General features: G+C 39.9%; 1 protein-coding gene and 1 long non-coding RNA gene across 2 annotated transcripts in view; one reads left to right on the forward strand and one right to left on the reverse strand.

The window, feature by feature from the left end:
- Positions 1–9,400, forward strand: part of LOC127570080 (uncharacterized) — a 59,177-nt gene extending 49,777 nt beyond the window's left edge. The window contains exon 3 of the long non-coding RNA XR_007956297.1: positions 9,059–9,400. This is a non-coding gene — a long non-coding RNA (uncharacterized LOC127570080). The remainder of the gene's footprint in view (positions 1–9,058) is intronic.
- On the reverse strand, positions 1,380–16,300 carry cfap298 (cilia and flagella associated protein 298). Its single transcript, XM_052015349.1, has 8 exons — positions 16,193–16,300; positions 13,950–14,090; positions 10,455–10,622; positions 10,062–10,129; positions 7,460–7,618; positions 7,094–7,225; positions 4,908–5,003; positions 1,380–1,780 (listed from the first exon to the last, which is right to left on the reverse strand). The coding sequence occupies exons 2-8, from the start codon at positions 14,086–14,088 to the stop codon at positions 1,667–1,669; spliced, it is 876 nt and encodes a 291-aa protein (XP_051871309.1). The 5' UTR covers positions 14,089–14,090; positions 16,193–16,300; the 3' UTR covers positions 1,380–1,666.
- Between the last annotated feature and the right edge of the window lie 760 nt (positions 16,301–17,060).

A 17,060-nucleotide genomic window follows, 5' to 3' on the forward strand; every position in this document is an offset into this window, starting at 1 on the left:
CTTACTGATATCAGGCACCTGATTCACTAGCATGTCTCTATAGTGGCTATGTGACAATATGAACACAGTGAGGAAATAGAGGCCCCCACAACCTGCAGAAGAATCCTCTGATGAACAGAATCTAGACCATGAAGTATAAAGCAAAAATAAGTTTTAAGTCATCTTTAGAAAGTGAAATAATAAAGATTGATGAAGTAAAATGGAAGAACACATTTAAGAGACAGATAAGTAAGAGTAAAAACTGTTCTTGTGTATCCAGATTTGTAAATTTACAATTACCAGGGCAGAGGGATTGTTTGTTAGTAATTATGACTGCCCAAAGATGAAAAATTCACTCCTACTTGAAAGTTTTAATAAACATGTTTTGCATTGTTATTGCACTATTAATTAAATTTATTCACACTATTGGTTTGCATTGAAAACATTGGGCTGGATTATCCTAGACACTGCCTGACCTCACCACCCATAATCTCTACCACTATTTTTTTAGATGAGCAGGGTTGGACAACTGACCTCTGTATCCAAGAGGCATCCAGCAAGGTGGTATAGCCTTCCTTCAAAAAGTCTTTGATTATCACATTGCGAGGTACTCCTCACCCACCCCCAGCATTCCTTGACAGCTTGCCTAATCATTTTTAATGCAGCAAATGTTTTTGTCTATCAAAGACTTTGTTTCTAAATGTCAGAAATATAAACAACTTAAATATTTAAATAAAGATAAAATTTAATTAATAGTGCAATAACAATGCAAAACATGTTAATCAAAGCCAGATAAGTTCAGCACTTAAAAGAAATTGAGAAATATTGGAAATACACAGCAGGTCATGTAGCATATCTGGGGGAAGACTTAAGTTGATAACTTTCAAGATGGAGATTTAGAAAAAAAAGCACATCTGAAGTTGCAGAAAAAGGGGACAGGGAGAACAGAGAATGCCTCTGATAGGGTGGAGATTGAGAAACTGAATGACAATGTATTTATACTGGCTGAGAGGTGGTTGTGAAGGCTTGTTAATTCAGATAATTTGTCTGGAGTGAGATGAATTAGAGGGGGAGAAAACAATGCCGTAACTGAAATACAGAATGTTTGCACTTGATTTCCACTTTGCAACATACATGTGCTCAAGTACAAGAGATACTGAAGGGTTTATGTATGATATTGGTAAGCACTATTAGATATCAAGCAAACTTTTTAAATGTGCACATGCATAATACAGAAGTTGCTCTTCAACTTTTAACAGCAAGTTCTGACAGCCTCAGCATTTTTCTCAAAGTAAAATTTGAACCAGTGACCTTTTCCTACATATCTAAGATGTCTTATTGCAGAATCCTTTAAACTTTTAATCTGTGTATGAACCCTGCAGAAAGTACAACAAAATATAAATTGGAAAATAAATATTTATTTAACATGAATACAAGTGTTCCAGAATTCCAAAATATATAAAATTAGGCTAAAGAACTGCATCTACCATACAAATTTACCATTAACAATATTTTGAAAGTCTAGAGCTTTCCATTTGTTCAAAAGGTGAAAGACGCTTAAATCATGGAGGATTATTTCATTAGCTATTGATTTTCTTAAATGCAAATACTTTATATAGGAATATTGTAGCATCCTCATTGTTTGTGGTAGTAAAGCAACAAAGTTTACCATGCGAGTTGATTGCCACTATTTTCTAGGACCCCACCTGATGTCTTTTACACCCTGAAACTGCCTTTTCAGAGCATGCCTATCTGCCCAAGCTGAATCAAGATAAGATTCATCATCATTTTCATCAAGTTTCTGGAAAGAAATAATTCAAATAATCAAGTCAGAAATGTTCCTTTTTAAAAAAAAATCTTAAACATGCATTTCAAACCAACAGGTTTTTATTTAGAAAAGAAAATATAACCCTTTGAACAATGGATGATACATTCAAGTTTGTAGCTTCAAGTCAGAAGGTTTCAGTAATAAGTCCCATTCCAATTCTGTGTTGACATTCAAGGGGAGTACCAAGGAAGTGCTATACAGTTGGGTGGCATTTATCAGCTAACACACTGAGAAGCACTCCACTCAAGAGCAGCTCTGCTTAGTGTTCTGTTAAATACTTATCCCTTATTCAAAATTTTTTTTTAAACAAAATCAATTGGTCATTGAAACATTGCTTTCTTGTGCAAAGGTGTAGTGCACAAATTGGCAGCTGCGTTTCATGTTATAATAATGATCATGCTTCAAAAATACTTCATTGGTCATAAAGCATTTTAGTAACTCCTTAAAGCTATGTTAAATCTGTCTTTGTATCCTAGTACATTTTTAAGCTGTGATGCTTCATTTCTTTACAATTCTTGTTTGATAATTTGCATAACATTATCCATTTTGAGAAGTGCAAATTGAATAGTGGCAGCTCCCAACAGAATTTTCCTCTATCTTTAAGAAAATAAAAAATTGTGCTGAGGAATTGCATCACTCCTGTGTTGGTCAGCTTCTGATTCCCTGGTTCCCTTTGAGGATAGGCAATTTAACCCTTGGCAGTAAGTGCCTGATGACTAACTACTGTGGGAAGAGAGAAGCTAAGATTAAATCTATGCCAAATCAAGGTGCTCAAGTGCAGATGTCAGCAGAAATGACTAGATAACTGAGAAACATTAGCTCTGACTTTCTCCTGCTTGACTAGAGAAACAAACCAAATGTAATGCCTCCATTCCTGTGGCTATTATGAACTAAGTGAGCACAGACCAAGAACTCTAGCACTGACCTGGTTCTCTCTCCATATGACTATTTATCTGGCATTCTACATTATAGCCAATAAGACAGAGAGACTGTTTGATTCTTCTTGATTGCTCTTGCATAAATAGTACAATAATATGTTTGAAATGTTTAATTGTGCTCCAAATCCAAATTTCAGCACTCATTCTTGGACACAAACTGCTAACAGCCAAATGTTAGGTCTTGCGTACACTATGAGAATTCCTTAAATCATATCATGGTCTGACACTGACTTAGCAGTGAATAGCAAAAAAAAAACTGCTGGAAAGAACTTAGGTCAAGCAGCCTGGAAACAAAGGGATGGTTAGCATTTAAGGTTGAGACCCTGCGTCGGGACTGAGAGTGTAGAGGGAAGATGGCCAGTATATAGAAGTGAGAGGGAAGGGTGAGACAGAGGCTGGTAGATGATAGATGGAACCAGATAGGGTGGGGGTGTGAAGAAAGATTAGGTAGATGGAACTGGGTGGGGGAAGAGTAGGAAGAGACTGGTAGGTGATAAGGGAGGGATGATGGGCAAATGCAATCAGGTGGAAGAAGGGGAGGGCATAGGAAGGATAGAAACATAGAAGGGATGTTTCTGCCATGGAGAGAGTGCCACAAGGAATATACAAGGTTGATTCCTGACATAAGACATTGGGTTGGCAAGGCCTATGATCACTGGGAATATTGGAAGAAGAAAACCAGATGGATAGGTTATGGGCAGATGGAACTAGGTGGGGAGTGCACTGTCTTGGTAAATTGGGTGGGGGGCATGGTTGAAAAAGTGAACAAAGGGAGAGACACCTGACTGGAGAGGTGGATGGGGGAAAAGAACAGTGTAGGTTACCTGATATTGGAAAATTCAATGTTCATGCTATTGTGTTGTAGACTGCCCAAGTGGAACACAAAATGTTGTTCTCTATTTTGTGTTTGGCCTCACCGTGGCAGTGGAGAAGGCAGAGGATAGGCAGGTCAGGTGAGAATGGGAAGGGGAGCTGAAATAACATGAAACTGGAAGCTCAAGATGACCATTGCAGACAGAGCAAAGATGCTCTGAAAAATGGTTGCCTATCCTACACTTGGTCTCACTGATATAGAGGTGGCCACATCACAATGATTAAATGGTTGGACAAAAGTAACTGTTTGGAGACATTTCCTCATTAGAATCCTGATGTTCTCCTTAGACAGTTTACATGGACATGATACAGTACTTGTGCCACTCTATTTTTAACAAAGCCTTAGAAAACAGCAGGCTATTCAGTCCTACATTCAGCACGATCAATGGTTGAACATCCATTTTAATACTCTGTTCTTGGTTCACAAGTTCACCACCCTCTCGATGAAATTTCTCCTGATCTTGGTTCTAAATGGCATGCCCTGCATCCCGAGCCTGTGACCCTAGTTCTGGACTCTTCCAGCATCGGGAATGTCATCCTTGTATCTAATCTATACAAGCTTGCTAGAATGTTATAAATTCCTGTGATTTCACTAATATTCTGCTTTAATTCAGTGATCAACCCAATCTCTCGTGTCCTGCCATGTCAGGAATTAATCTGCTATATTCCTTGTGGCACTCCCTCTATGGCAGAAACATCCATTCTTAGATATTAAAACTGCACAAACTCAGATATAGGGTCTCACCAACATTACAACTGTAGCAACATAACCTTGAACTTTCACTCAAATCCTTTTAACAATGAAGGCCTTCAAACCATTTTACTCTGAATTCCTATTTTCCAACCATGTGCAGGTTTAATACAGCTTCCTCCATTAGACCTTCAGCCTATTACATCATTTAACATGATCATGAATTATGTTCGGCCCAATTCCATATATCTGTCCTTGCCCCATGTCTTGATGCCATTGGTCGTGAAACTTATCAATCACTAGCTTGCTAAAAAATAGAAATAGCATCAATTATTTGCCACATTTTACACAGAGAAAAGCAATTCCTAACTTTACTCCTGAAATGTCCGGTGCACCTTGCATGATTATCCTTGACAAACCTGGGTATCTGTTCAAATTGTTCAGTCCCTCTTAGTAAGGGACTCCAACAATTTCATGACAACTGATGTTAGGTTGTCTATAATTCTCTGGTTTCTTCCTTTCACATACTGAATAGCAGAGGGATTTTCAGATTAAATGAAGGATAAAACTTCATGCAAGGTAGATAAAATCACTGTACCTTGAGTTCCTCTTGTCTTCTGTAGTAATACATCATCATTTGCTTCTGTTCATCTTCAGTGATAACTGGCTCTCTAGCTGGAGCACCATGACTTTGCTGTAAATAAAACCAACCCACTGATTAGCATTCAGTTCCTAAAGCTGCCTGGTTTGCTGCTTTTGTTATTTTATCACTACTGTCTTTTTTTAAAAAAAAGAAATACTACTTTTCTCCTCTTTCTTTCCCTTCTGTCCTAATTTTTCCCCCCACTGCTTTACTCCAGTGGGCTTTCTTTAGACGTGTTCAGGTTATTCTCAAGGACATAACATCCTAACTTTTATACTGTGCCACAACCTATGAAGGCAAACATGCTATACGCCTCCTTCACCACCCTATCTACCTGTGTTGCCACGTTTAAGGAACTATGGACTTGAACCCAAGATCCCTTTGTTTCAGCAAGTTTCTGCAGTGCCCTACCTCTTACTGTATTTGGAATCTAGATTCCAGCATCTGCAGTCCTTTGTTTCTCTAGTTTTACTGTATCTATCCCTATTTGACTTCCCAAAAATGCATCACCTCACATCTGAGGGGATTAAGTTCCATCTGCCCAACACACTGCCCAACTTTCTAGCTATATCCATCTGTAGCCTTTAGACGACCTTCCTTGCTAACCACAATACCACTAATTTTCACGTCATCCTCAAAGTTGACAACCATTCCTCCAATATTCACATCCAAGTCATTAATACATATCACAAAAATGACAGTCCCAACACAGATTCTTGCAGTACACCACTGGTCAGACTTCCAATTAGATAAGTGTCTTTCCACCACTACTCTCTGCCTCCTATCACCAAGCCAATTTTTGATCCAATTAGCCAGCTCACCTTAAATGCCATGTGCCTAAACCTTCTGGATCAACCTACAACATGGGACCTCGTCAAATGACTTACTGAGGTCCATATGGACGATGTCTACTGCACTGCCTTCATCAATCGTCTTAGTTCCTCTTAACGCCTCAAAAAAAACTTTATTAGTGAGACAGCATTTGCCCCACACAAAGCCATGCTGATTTATCCCAGATCAGCCCCTGCCTTTCCAAATATACATGATTCCCACCCCTTATTTTCTGCAATAATTTCCCTACCACTGATACCACTTACTGTCATATAGTTGCCTGGATTATCCTGCTGCCCTTCATAAAAGAACATTAGCTACCCTCCATTCTTCTAGCACCTGTGGCTAATAAAAATGCAAATAATCTTTGTCCGAGCACCAGCTATCTCCTCTTCCCACAGCAAACTGGGATAGATCTCATCTAGCCCTGGGAATTTATCAACCCTCATGCATCCCATAACATCTAACACCACCAGCACCCTAATACCAACCTGCTCCAGATTATTCATATACTCCTCTCTGAACCTGCCATCTTCCATGGCTTTCTCCTTAATTACTCGTCGAGAACCTTTGATTTTTATTTATTTCCAGCCTCCCTTTAGCCCATGGATTTCAGTGTCTTCTACCACGTAGATACAAAATATTTTTTCTAGCAAGCCAAGATCAGCATAGAACAGGTACTGTACCCATTATCTGCTATGGCCTCACTTCTCATTGTCCTAACCAGGTGAATCATCAGCAAACATTTATCAGTTAATGTGCTCTTTACATCTTAATTTTGAAAGAATGTGGGGGAAAATTTTCTGTTGGGTTCTGCCAATGGTCTCCTGTAATTTTGTGGAAGTTTCAGGGAAACATGGCAAAAGCCCTCAATCCTCAAGATGGTTAAGATAGCGTATTTACAACTGAATGATTAGGGCATGTCTAAAAGTTAACAGATCAAAATTACCAGGATTTACTCAACTCAGTTTCACTACCTCACATCCATTCTCCTACTATACCCTAAATTCGAAGTGGTAGTGGGGTTCAAATAAAAGAGGAAATAAAGAAAACATTCCAGATATTTTTACTCTTTGATTTTATTCTTAAACTTCAAAGCAATTTAAAATTACTTCTGGGAATCTAATTTTATGTTTATTCTGTCTGCCAAATTGCTTTTTTAAAAATCACCTCATTTAGGTCACTCCTCAAATTTCGCAACTCAATAGGGGAAAAAAAGGAAGCAAGTTTATTCAACTCATATTTGCAATTAAATCCTTTAAGTACCAGGCTGGGACTGCATTAAAGTACTCTTTCACCCATGCACTTACTTTTTGTATCTTTACAACAAGTTTAGTTTTCTCATTCTTGCCAACATAATCAGAAAGTTTCTTTCCTCTTTGCAACTCTTTTCCTGCCCACCACAGACGAGCCTCGGACTCTTCAATCACCATTTTCCCAGCCTACAAAAATAACATGATCATACAATATTTAATACAACCTCTAATACAGCATGAAACAATCCTTTTATCATTAGCTGCTCGATTCCATATTATTGAACCTTTTAAAAAAAAATAAGCTGTAAATATTCACTTACCCCCAAAACAAATACAGCTGTAAACCAAAGAAGAAATAGAATTCAAGTTCCTCTCATCTATCAGTTATCTCTTTTATGGTACATATGGTTTTCTACTTGCCTGTAGTCCTGACAGATCTTCTTTCCCTTCAAATTCTTGTTGGATTGGATCATGTGGTGGAAGCCCCATGGGATAAACAATCATAACAGCTCCTCGCAGTTGGTCAAGTGCTTCATTAACCATCTCCATTGTTACACATACATTGGCCTGAACTTGTTTCTTAAAAAAGAGAGAACCAAGCTTTCACTGGAGATGAATGTCTGTTTCCGTCATAACTAAGTTAACAAACCTTCAATATTGGTTCTCAATGAGAATCACCCTTAAGTGTATGTTTAAACCAGGCAACACAGAAGCAGCTCAACTCAACTTGGGCAATTGCCTAGAAAGAAAAGTGATTGTCAGCTCAGGAAAGAAATTAAAGATTTCTGCTTTCAATCAGAAATAAAAAAAAACTCTTGCTAGAAAGCAAGAGTCTGTGGACATGAGGAGAATAGAGGGTTAGATCAGGCTTAACTGTGCCAATGATGTAATTGAACAGTTTTTCAACACATTTGTCAATCATAGAATTTCATTACATTCAAACTAAATAGAAAACTAACTGCTCAGAAGACCATGAAATGTCTCTCATTGGATCAAAATTGTTTTCTGGCATGTTAAAATTAAGTATTAGGGTATTGTGTACATTTCTGGTTGCCACACTACCAGAGAGATTGGATAGGCTAGGTTTATTCTCACTGGACCATACATGGGTGAGGGGTGACTTTAGAGGTTTATAAAATTAAGGAACATAGGATAGGTAATCAGAATCTTTTTTCCCCAGGGCAGTGGAATCTAGAACTAGAGGGCACAGGGAAGAAATGTATTGGTATATTATAATCACTTGTACCAAGGTACAGTGAAAAGCTTGTCTTACAAACCGATCATACAAGTCAATTCATTACACAGTGCAGTTACACTGAGTTAGTAGAGTGCATTGAAGTAGTGCAGGTAAAAACAATAACAGTACAGAGTAAAGTGTCACAGCTACAGAGAAAGTGCAGTGCAACAAGGTGCAAGGTCACAACAAGGTAGATCGTGAAGTCATAGTCCATCTCATTGTATAAGAGAACCGTTCAATAATCTTATCACAGTGGGGTAGAAGCTGTCCTTAAGTCTGGTGGTACGTGCCCTCAGGCTCCTTTATCTTCTACCCAATGGAAGAGGAGAGAAGAGAGAATGTCCTGGATGGGTGGGGTCTTTGATTATGCTGGCTGCTACACCAAGACAACGAGAGATCTGAAGGGTAAGTTTTTCCACAGTGAATATCTGGATCAAGCTGCCAGAGGAGGTAGTGGAGGCAGATATAGTTACAATGTTTAAAAGGTGTTTGGATAGGTACATGGATAGGAAAGGCAGAAGGATACAGGTTAACTGCAGACAAACAGGATTAGTGCAGGTAGGCATCACAGTCAGCATGTGGGAGGTAGGCTGAAAGGATCCATTTTTCTGCTGTATATTTCTATGATTCTTTGAAGAAACCAGTAATGCATTAAAACTACTAATACTTAAACACTAGTGATGCTTATGCACAAATTAATAATTGAATTTAGTTAAATTTAAACAGCCTTGGTTTGAACAGTGTGCCCCTCTCTAATTTCTGTTCACTTATTTCCCACTCAGCACTACTTCAGGAGCGAGAAGATTGGAAAAAAAAATCAATTTCTCTTCTGAAATTAGAGCACAAAAGATCTGGTGAAGAATTTTCTGGCTTCGGATAAATTTAAATTGGCATATTTTCCAATATGTACCAGCCTCAATCACAAACAGTTTCTCTCCAAGATTTGTACACAGTGGAACTCCATCCTTCTATGGTTAAGGAATTCTGAGAGAGACACTTTATAATATTCTTTTGAACTATTTTGTTGACACCTAGAATGGTCAGCAATATAGAAGAAAGTGGCTTTTCATCTTGAAGTTCAAACTTCTGAAATCTCAAGAATTACTGAAAGTCATGCATGATACTTTGCATTCATAAATGATAAGATCTCATCCTTTGAAGGCTTTCTAAACAGAATTGGATAGTCAAATTAATTCTCTGAATTCTTTAGTTTTGGAACATCATTCTACAGTAAAGTTTTTTAAAATAAAACAAATTACTCAATGTACAATGTCATTATTATTCCTGCCCCTAAAACAAGACATCCCAATAAAACTGCTCTAAAGCCTATATTAATTACAATACTTCTTTATGAATAATTTACTGTACTTATTTCCCAAGCCCCTAAGTTTAGATCTTGTTTATTACTTAGATTTTAACTTTCTTTTTGAGACAAGCATTTAATAGAAGATGACAAGCAATCCATTTACACTCTTTTTAAAATGAAAGAACTTTGCTTCAGGAGGTAGAATCATTCAGATTTATTAAACCAAGGTCCTTTATCTTTTCAAGATCCCAAAGGAGCATTCAAAAAAAAAAGGCAGAAAAGTTGGTTTTCCTGGTGTCCAGGACGATACTTAACCCACAAACAACAACACTAAAGTCAACGGTATTTATTTTGTACTTCACTGCTTCCTGCAACCTTGTTATGCCCAAATCAGCTAACTTGTTACAATATATTAGTTAGTGATTATACTTGAGTTGTAAAGTGCATTGTTTTTTTATCATTAAGATTGCCCAATGTACCTTTGAAATAAGCGCTTTAGCCTCTTCTTTAGTCCTTGTTAAAACTGCTTTCATTGACTGATTTGGAGCTGGAAGTAAAGGAAAAGGTTATACATTTTCAGACTAAATTCCCAAATAAATTTTCACATCAACTTCCTTTAAAAGTAAAACAATCGGTACCAATAATCCCCGATCTTTAAGATGGCTCTTTAATGGTTGTTTTGCAATTTTTATTTCCATAGAATTCTTTAAGTTTAAACTTAATTTTAGCTTGCAGCAGTTCTCATTTTCTGCAACTTCATCTGTCCCAATAGTACAGCAAATTAGAAAGGAGTCTTCTCAGTCAGAGTACGAAACATGGAGGACCAAAAAGCCACAAATGGTATTGAATGTTAACAACCTTCACCGTCTTACCTTGTCCATTTCTCCGTCCAATTTCATCTTTTTTAAATTCATATCCTCCACTTGGTACACATTTCTCTGCCCACTCATCTTTCAGTTTGAGTTCTTCTATCTGCTCATCTGTCAGTCCTTGCATATTAATAGGAAGGAAGGTGCCATGCTCTGCCAATTCACTTATTTCTACAAAACGAAACACCATTTTAAAAGCTTATAAATATGATGTTGAACACAGTTTTCCAAGTAACACTTGCACCAAACCATAGGGATTTTCATCACAACAGATCATGTATTTACTTGAGCAATAGTCCTTACTTGTTGGTGTCACAGTCATCAATAGATCAAAAGTTTGTAGATTCCAGAGACTCAGCAAAAATTCCAAAACAGAATCTCAGTCCAATTCTGAGAGTGCTGTGCAGTCAAGGGGTGCTATCATTCAGATGGACTGCTATTAAATAGACATTGCAAAGATAGTCTTGGGTGTGCAACATGGCACTTTTCAAAGCAGGAGAATTTTCTTAGCTTCCTGACCAACATGTATATTCAAACCCACATAACCAAAAGAATGGTGGAAATGGAACGTTATCTTCTGAGTGAATAGGATAAGCAATTATCTCAAACAATCAGAATGCAGAATTATAAAATTAATAGCATAAGGAAGTGAAAGCTGGAGCATTCTGATGTAGTTGCAACATACACAAAGCAAGTTGGTGTGGGAGTAGAATACCTGGGAGATCCCAGCTAAATTGGGTGGATCCCTCCCTCTGATCTGAAGCTGTTAATATGTTCTGATTTAACAGTTCAGGTTAACAGTAAATCAGAGCCAGATGTACAACTACGTATACAGTGAATGGCAGGGACATTAGAAGCATATAAGTTCATAGCTCCCTGAAACTGACATGTGGATAGAGTAGTGAAGAAGGCGTTTAGCATGCTTGCATTCACAGGCAGGGGTTCAGTGTATAGGAGTTGGAACATCATGTTTCAGCTGTACAAGACATTGGTTAGGCCACACTTGAAATATTGTGTGCATTTCTGGTCACCACACTATAGAAAGGATTTGGTAGTACTAGGAAAAGTGCACAAGAGATTCACCAGGATGCTGCCTGGAAAGGAGGGTTTTAGATAAAAGGGAAAATTAGATAGGCTGCGAGTTTTTCATGCTTCAGTGAGAAGGTTGAGGGGTGACCTTGTGGCAGCTGCTCTACCTGAGACCGCAAGAAACTGCAGAGAGTTGTGGACACAGCTTAGCACATAATGGAAACCAGACTTGCCTCCATAGACTCTGTCTACACTTCTCACTGTCTCAGTAAAGCAGCCAACATAGTCAAAGACCCCACCCATCCTGGACATTCTCTCTTCTCCCCTCCCATCAGGCAGAAGATACAAAAGTGTGAAAGCATGCCCCACCAGGCTCAAGGATAGCTTCTATTTCACTGTTATAAGACAATTGAACAGTTCCCCTACTATGATAAGATGGACTCCTGACTTCACAACCTACCTTGTTATGACCTTGCACTTTATTGTCTGCCTGCACTTTCTCTGTAACTGTAATACTTTATTCTGCATTCTGTTATTGTTTTTCACTGTACCACCTCAATGCACTGATGAAATGATCTGTATGACTGGCATGCAAAACAGTTTTTCACTGTACTGTTACGTACCAGCAACAATAGAAACACACCGAGTCATGTATAAGTGTTAGAAACTATTTTATTAATAACTAGTTATGATAATAAGTAAAAACATCAGATAGCAAACATAATCCCCAAAACTAAACTCAAAGTGTGTGTGTGGCAAATTCCCAAACCCCCAAGTCTAGGAATAGTTCTCAAAGTTCAGTTCAGCAAGTCATCAGGTGAAAGGTGAGCAAAGGCTTTTGCAAAACCACCGTTGACTGAAGAGAAAATGTAGAGAGAAATTACAAAATCCACATGTTCCACGATGGAACCCATATGACACCTCAATCACTGATCTCCATTGCTTTGTTCCAAAGTATCTGCCACCCCGAAGGCATTCGATACGTGGCCGCCCACAGAAATACCTGTTTCCCACTACAGGTTAACGACAAAGTGGACTCCACTTATTTGCTCCAAAAATCCATACATAGATTGTAGTGACAAGCACAGTTATTGTTCTTCATCCATTGTTACAAAGACCAGCAGTCAGTGTCTCTCTCTCTCTCTCTCCTTGACTCACTTAGCACGTTATTATCTTGCTGTCGTGATGACACCACACACACCACCACTCTACTGTCCAGGTGCCTTAAAGGGACATTCACCAAATATCAACCTGACCCGTAACAGTACCTTGGTACTTTTGACAATAATAAACCAATTTACCATTTTAGAGAGTTATAAAATTAAGAGGACCATAGAAAGGATAGATAGTCAGGTAGGGTAGTCTGAAAGTTAGAGGACATAGATTAAAGGTGAGAATTTAAAGGAGATCTGAGGGCAACTTTTCCCACACAAAGGGTGGTGGGTACCTACCAACCCAGTCTACTGCATTCAGTTCTCTCAATGTGGCCTCCTCTATATCAGCAAGACCAAGCACACCGAGACTAGGCAAGTGATTTTTGCAGAGTACCTGTACTCTGGCTGCAATGGCCTTCCTGAGCTGTCAGTTGTATGCCATGTCAATTCCCATTCTTATTTTCACACCAACTTGTCCATCCTCTGCCTTCTCCATTGCCAGCACGAGGCCCAATGCTAACTAGAGGAACAATGTCTCCTTTCACCTGGGTAGTCTACAACCCTATTGTATGAACATTCAGTTTTCCAATTTCAGGTAACCCTCACCTCTGGTTTCACCCCACGCCCCCCTCCCCAAAATCCTCTTCCAGTTCCCCTATCTTTGTCCCCGTTTCCACAACTTCCTTCACCTCATGATTCCATTCACCACCCCACACCTGCCTCGATTTGCCCATCATCCAACTTCCCCCCCCCCCCCAGTCTACCAACCATCTCTGCCCTATGTCTCACCACTCCCCCTCTCCACTTTATAAACACTATTTCCCCTTTCCACTCTGTCCTAATACAGGGTTTCAACCTAAAACATCAACCATTCCTTCCCCTCCCCCCAAGATGCCCCTTGGACTGCCGATTTTCTCCAGCAGAACATTCGTTGTTCTGGATTGTAAAAATGAACCACGTAAATAAAGAGAAATTTCATCCTGAATTATCTGCCTGTGCCAAGTTACTGATTTCAGAATCAATGTCAATAAGGGTTCTACAAATGTCATTCTACTCTCCTAAGCATTTCCACTTTGATTACATTCAGTTGATTCCAAACAGAAACTGTACAAGAGCATAAGATTATAAACCCATCCCTTTGGTATCCAATTGCTATTTCAGCTATGATAATCCTTCAGTAATGGATGGTGAGAGTCAATTTCTTAATTGTGCAAAACAGTTAAACATAATGCCTCAATTAATGATGTTTGCTTACCTTTCTAATTTATTCATACCAATTTACTAACATATTTTCAAGAGCTTATCAAATACTCACCTGAACAAACCCTGTCCACTTTGAGTCTGCCATTGTAAATGGTTGATACTTGCTTGGTTAGATCCTCCACTGTAACATCTACTGTGGTGTCAAGCAAAAATTGGCTTTCACTACCGTGTTTGATGTGTAATTGAACCATAGCTAGAATGAAAAAAGCAATATTTAGTAGCACATCTTCTCAACAGGTATACAAGAACAACACAGAGGACATAGGACAGTGATTAGGGAGGTTGCTGGAGTGGGCAAAGAGAGCCCCTTTATGGTTTTTGGGAGGGAGGAGAAAAAGTGAAAGTGAAAGCACAGGAAAAGGAACAGCCACTCAAAGGAGAGAGTAGAATTTGACTAAGTTGATAATTTTGCAGTGAGGGTAACAAGAGGCATCAGCACAATCAATCAGAAAAAAGCAAGGAAAGGAACCGGAATAGTATTGAAAGGATTTTCCACATATCCCATGAAGACATGAAATAACCCCCACTACCATAAGAGCACCTATTTTTAAAACTAAAATAGGGGAAGTGCATGCTATTAAAGGAAGTGGTGTTCATTGCAAGAACTAGTTTGGCCAGGTGAGGGAAAGTGATTCAACAAGGAAAGGGCCTACAGGTGGTCCTGGTAAAAGATGAACGTTAGTAGCATTAAACATCCTACATGAAAATTATTCAGGTTGAGGTTAGGAAACAGCAAGCTGTAAAAATGTCATGTAAGCATTGCAAATATGCAAGAGAAAAAGGAGGAAACTAGTGCCACAAGGAAAGGACAGATTGGGTTGAACATTGCAGCCTACGTGTGTACCTTGGGAAGGAGGTAGAGTGAGCTGTGGATAGAAAACAATAGTGGGAAGATTCCTGGAAGTGTGGTCTGGGAAATAATAGCTGATATTCAGTGGTTAGATCATGGTCCAGATGGGGATAGGAGGAGCTAGTGATCACCTATCACGTTGTACAAGGTCAGAGGTTGGCCTGGATACTGATGAACATAATGTACAAAAGCAGAAAAATTGAAGAGGTCATCGTCACAGTGGCTGTCTGCAAATAAAATATCTAGGGAAGCTTGGGTCCACTATGCTGGAGGATGACTCTTGGCCAAAGAAATGAGCTTAGAGGACAGTAAAGTCAAGGTGCAACTTCAGTTGGAATAGTTGTGGAATAAAAGCCAGAGGCAGTTGAGCAAAAAGATGCAGCTTTGAAGATGTATTTCAGCAGCCAGCTACCTATAAGCACGAGGTATAAAAAGCAATGAAGATAAATGAGGTAAATGACATGAACAAAAACCCTGTCAGTGAAGATGAACTTGTTGAAGGTGGGCTGTCCTGAAAGAGAAGTGGTGTCAAATTACAAAAAAAATTAGAAATAATAAGTAATGAAAATTGTCAGAAATATTCAGCAGATTAGGTTGCAAAAGTTTCAAATCAATGAACTTTCATCAGAATTGGAAAAAAAAGTGAGATGTCCACCATCGAGGACATTTTCAAGAGGTGGTGTCTCAAGAAGGTAGCATCCATCACCAAGGACCCTCACCATCTGGGACATGCCATCTTCTTGTTACTACCATCGGGGAGAGGAGGTACAGGAAGTCGAAGACCCACAGTCAACGATTTAGGAACAGCTTCTTCCCCTCTGCCATCAAATTTCTGAATGGTCCATGAACACCACCTCATTATTCCTGTCATTTATTTTGTAATTTATAGTAATTTTATGTCTGCACTGTACTGCTGCCGCAAAACAACACATTCCACGTCATATAACTCAGTGATAGTGAACGATTCTGATAAAAGACGCAAAGAAGTGGGGGTGGCGAAGAACAGGACTGGAATCTGGAGCAACACACAAAGCGCTGGAGGAACTCAGCGGGTCAGGCAGCATCTGTGCTCCAATCCTGAGGAGGGGTCTCGACCCGAAAGGTCGACCGTCCATTCCCCCTCCATAGATGCTGCCCGACCCGCTGAGTTGCTCCGGCGCTTTGTGCGTTGAACGTGTTTTGAGCAACTTTTCCCGAACCTGATGAAAGACGGCAACCCCGGAGCGCTGACGACGCCGGCGCCCGCCCTGCCCGGTATTTCCAGCATCTTTATTTGTTTCTGTATTTCACGCCGCCCGGACCCATGGCGCTGTTTCTGCAACAGGACCACGTTGCCATGGTGACCACACGACTCCTCGCAATGCAACAGCTCCGAAACGGGAGAAAGAACACACGGCGCCGCTGCAATCAGGTGTACCACCTCCACGCAATAAGATGCAGCTTACCCGGCAGATGCAGCAGCCCAGGCTTGGATTTCTCCGAAGTCAGACCGTGGGAGCGCTTAACGTGCGACAACCCGGAAGAATTTACTAGAACCTGCTTAAGGTGCCGTTTGAGCGCATGCGCATTCACGTAACCCTCATTCGGACGCGTGGGTATTAATGCGTATCGCCGACGCTCCGTTAGTACGCATGCGTGTTAATGTATATTGCCGACGCTCCGTTAGTACGCATGCGTGTTAATGTGTATTGCCAACGCTCAGTTAGTACGCATGCGTGTTAATGTGTATTGCCGATGCTCCGTTAGTACGCATGCGTGTTAATGTGTATTGCCGACGCTCCGTTAGTACGCATGCGTGTTAATGTGTATTGCCGATGCTCTGTTAGTACGCATGCGTGTTAATGTGTATTGCCGACGCTCCGTTAGTACGCATGCGTGTTAATGTGTATTGCCGATGGTCCGTTCAAGCGCATGCGTTTTGATGTATATTGCCGGCGCCCCGAGATTGAGGGCGGTGCTACTTGTTTAAAAGGTTTATTTGTATTGCACCGAGGTTATTTTTTTCTTTTTTCAGTTTCGGCTATTCTTGCAAGTCCTGCGTGAGGGCTCGGTGCTGTAACGGGTTACTTTGCAAGTTGGTCCTGTCTTGCTGCAGCTCACAGTTACAGGTAAGAAAGTCAGCCTTGCATTAATAGAGCAACGCACACAAAGTGCTGGAGGAACTCCGCAGGTCAGGCAGCATCTATGGAGAGAAGCGAACAGCTGACGTTTCGGGCCCATTGCTTGCATTAATAGAGCACCTGTCGCGTCCCGTAGAGGATGTCCATGCTCTTCTTCACGAGTGGGAAACGAAAAATATCCCCCGTTGGAGTG

Source organism: Pristis pectinata, chromosome 4 (genome assembly GCF_009764475.1).
Source record: "Pristis pectinata isolate sPriPec2 chromosome 4, sPriPec2.1.pri, whole genome shotgun sequence".
In the NCBI taxonomy this organism is placed as follows: Eukaryota; Metazoa; Chordata; class Chondrichthyes; order Rhinopristiformes; family Pristidae; genus Pristis; species Pristis pectinata.

Coding starts and splice junctions, on each gene's coding strand:
- cfap298 (XM_052015349.1), bottom strand. CDS start 14,088: ATGGTTCAATTACACATCAAACACGGTAGTGAAAGCCAATTTTTGCTT. Junction 10,623..13,949: donor AGTGGACAGGGTTTGTTCAG/GTGAGTATTTGA, acceptor TTCGTTTTGTAG/AAATAAGTGAATTGGCAGAG. Junction 5,004..7,093: donor TTGTTGTAAAGATACAAAAA/GTAAGTGCATGG, acceptor TTTTATTTACAG/CAAAGTCATGGTGCTCCAGC.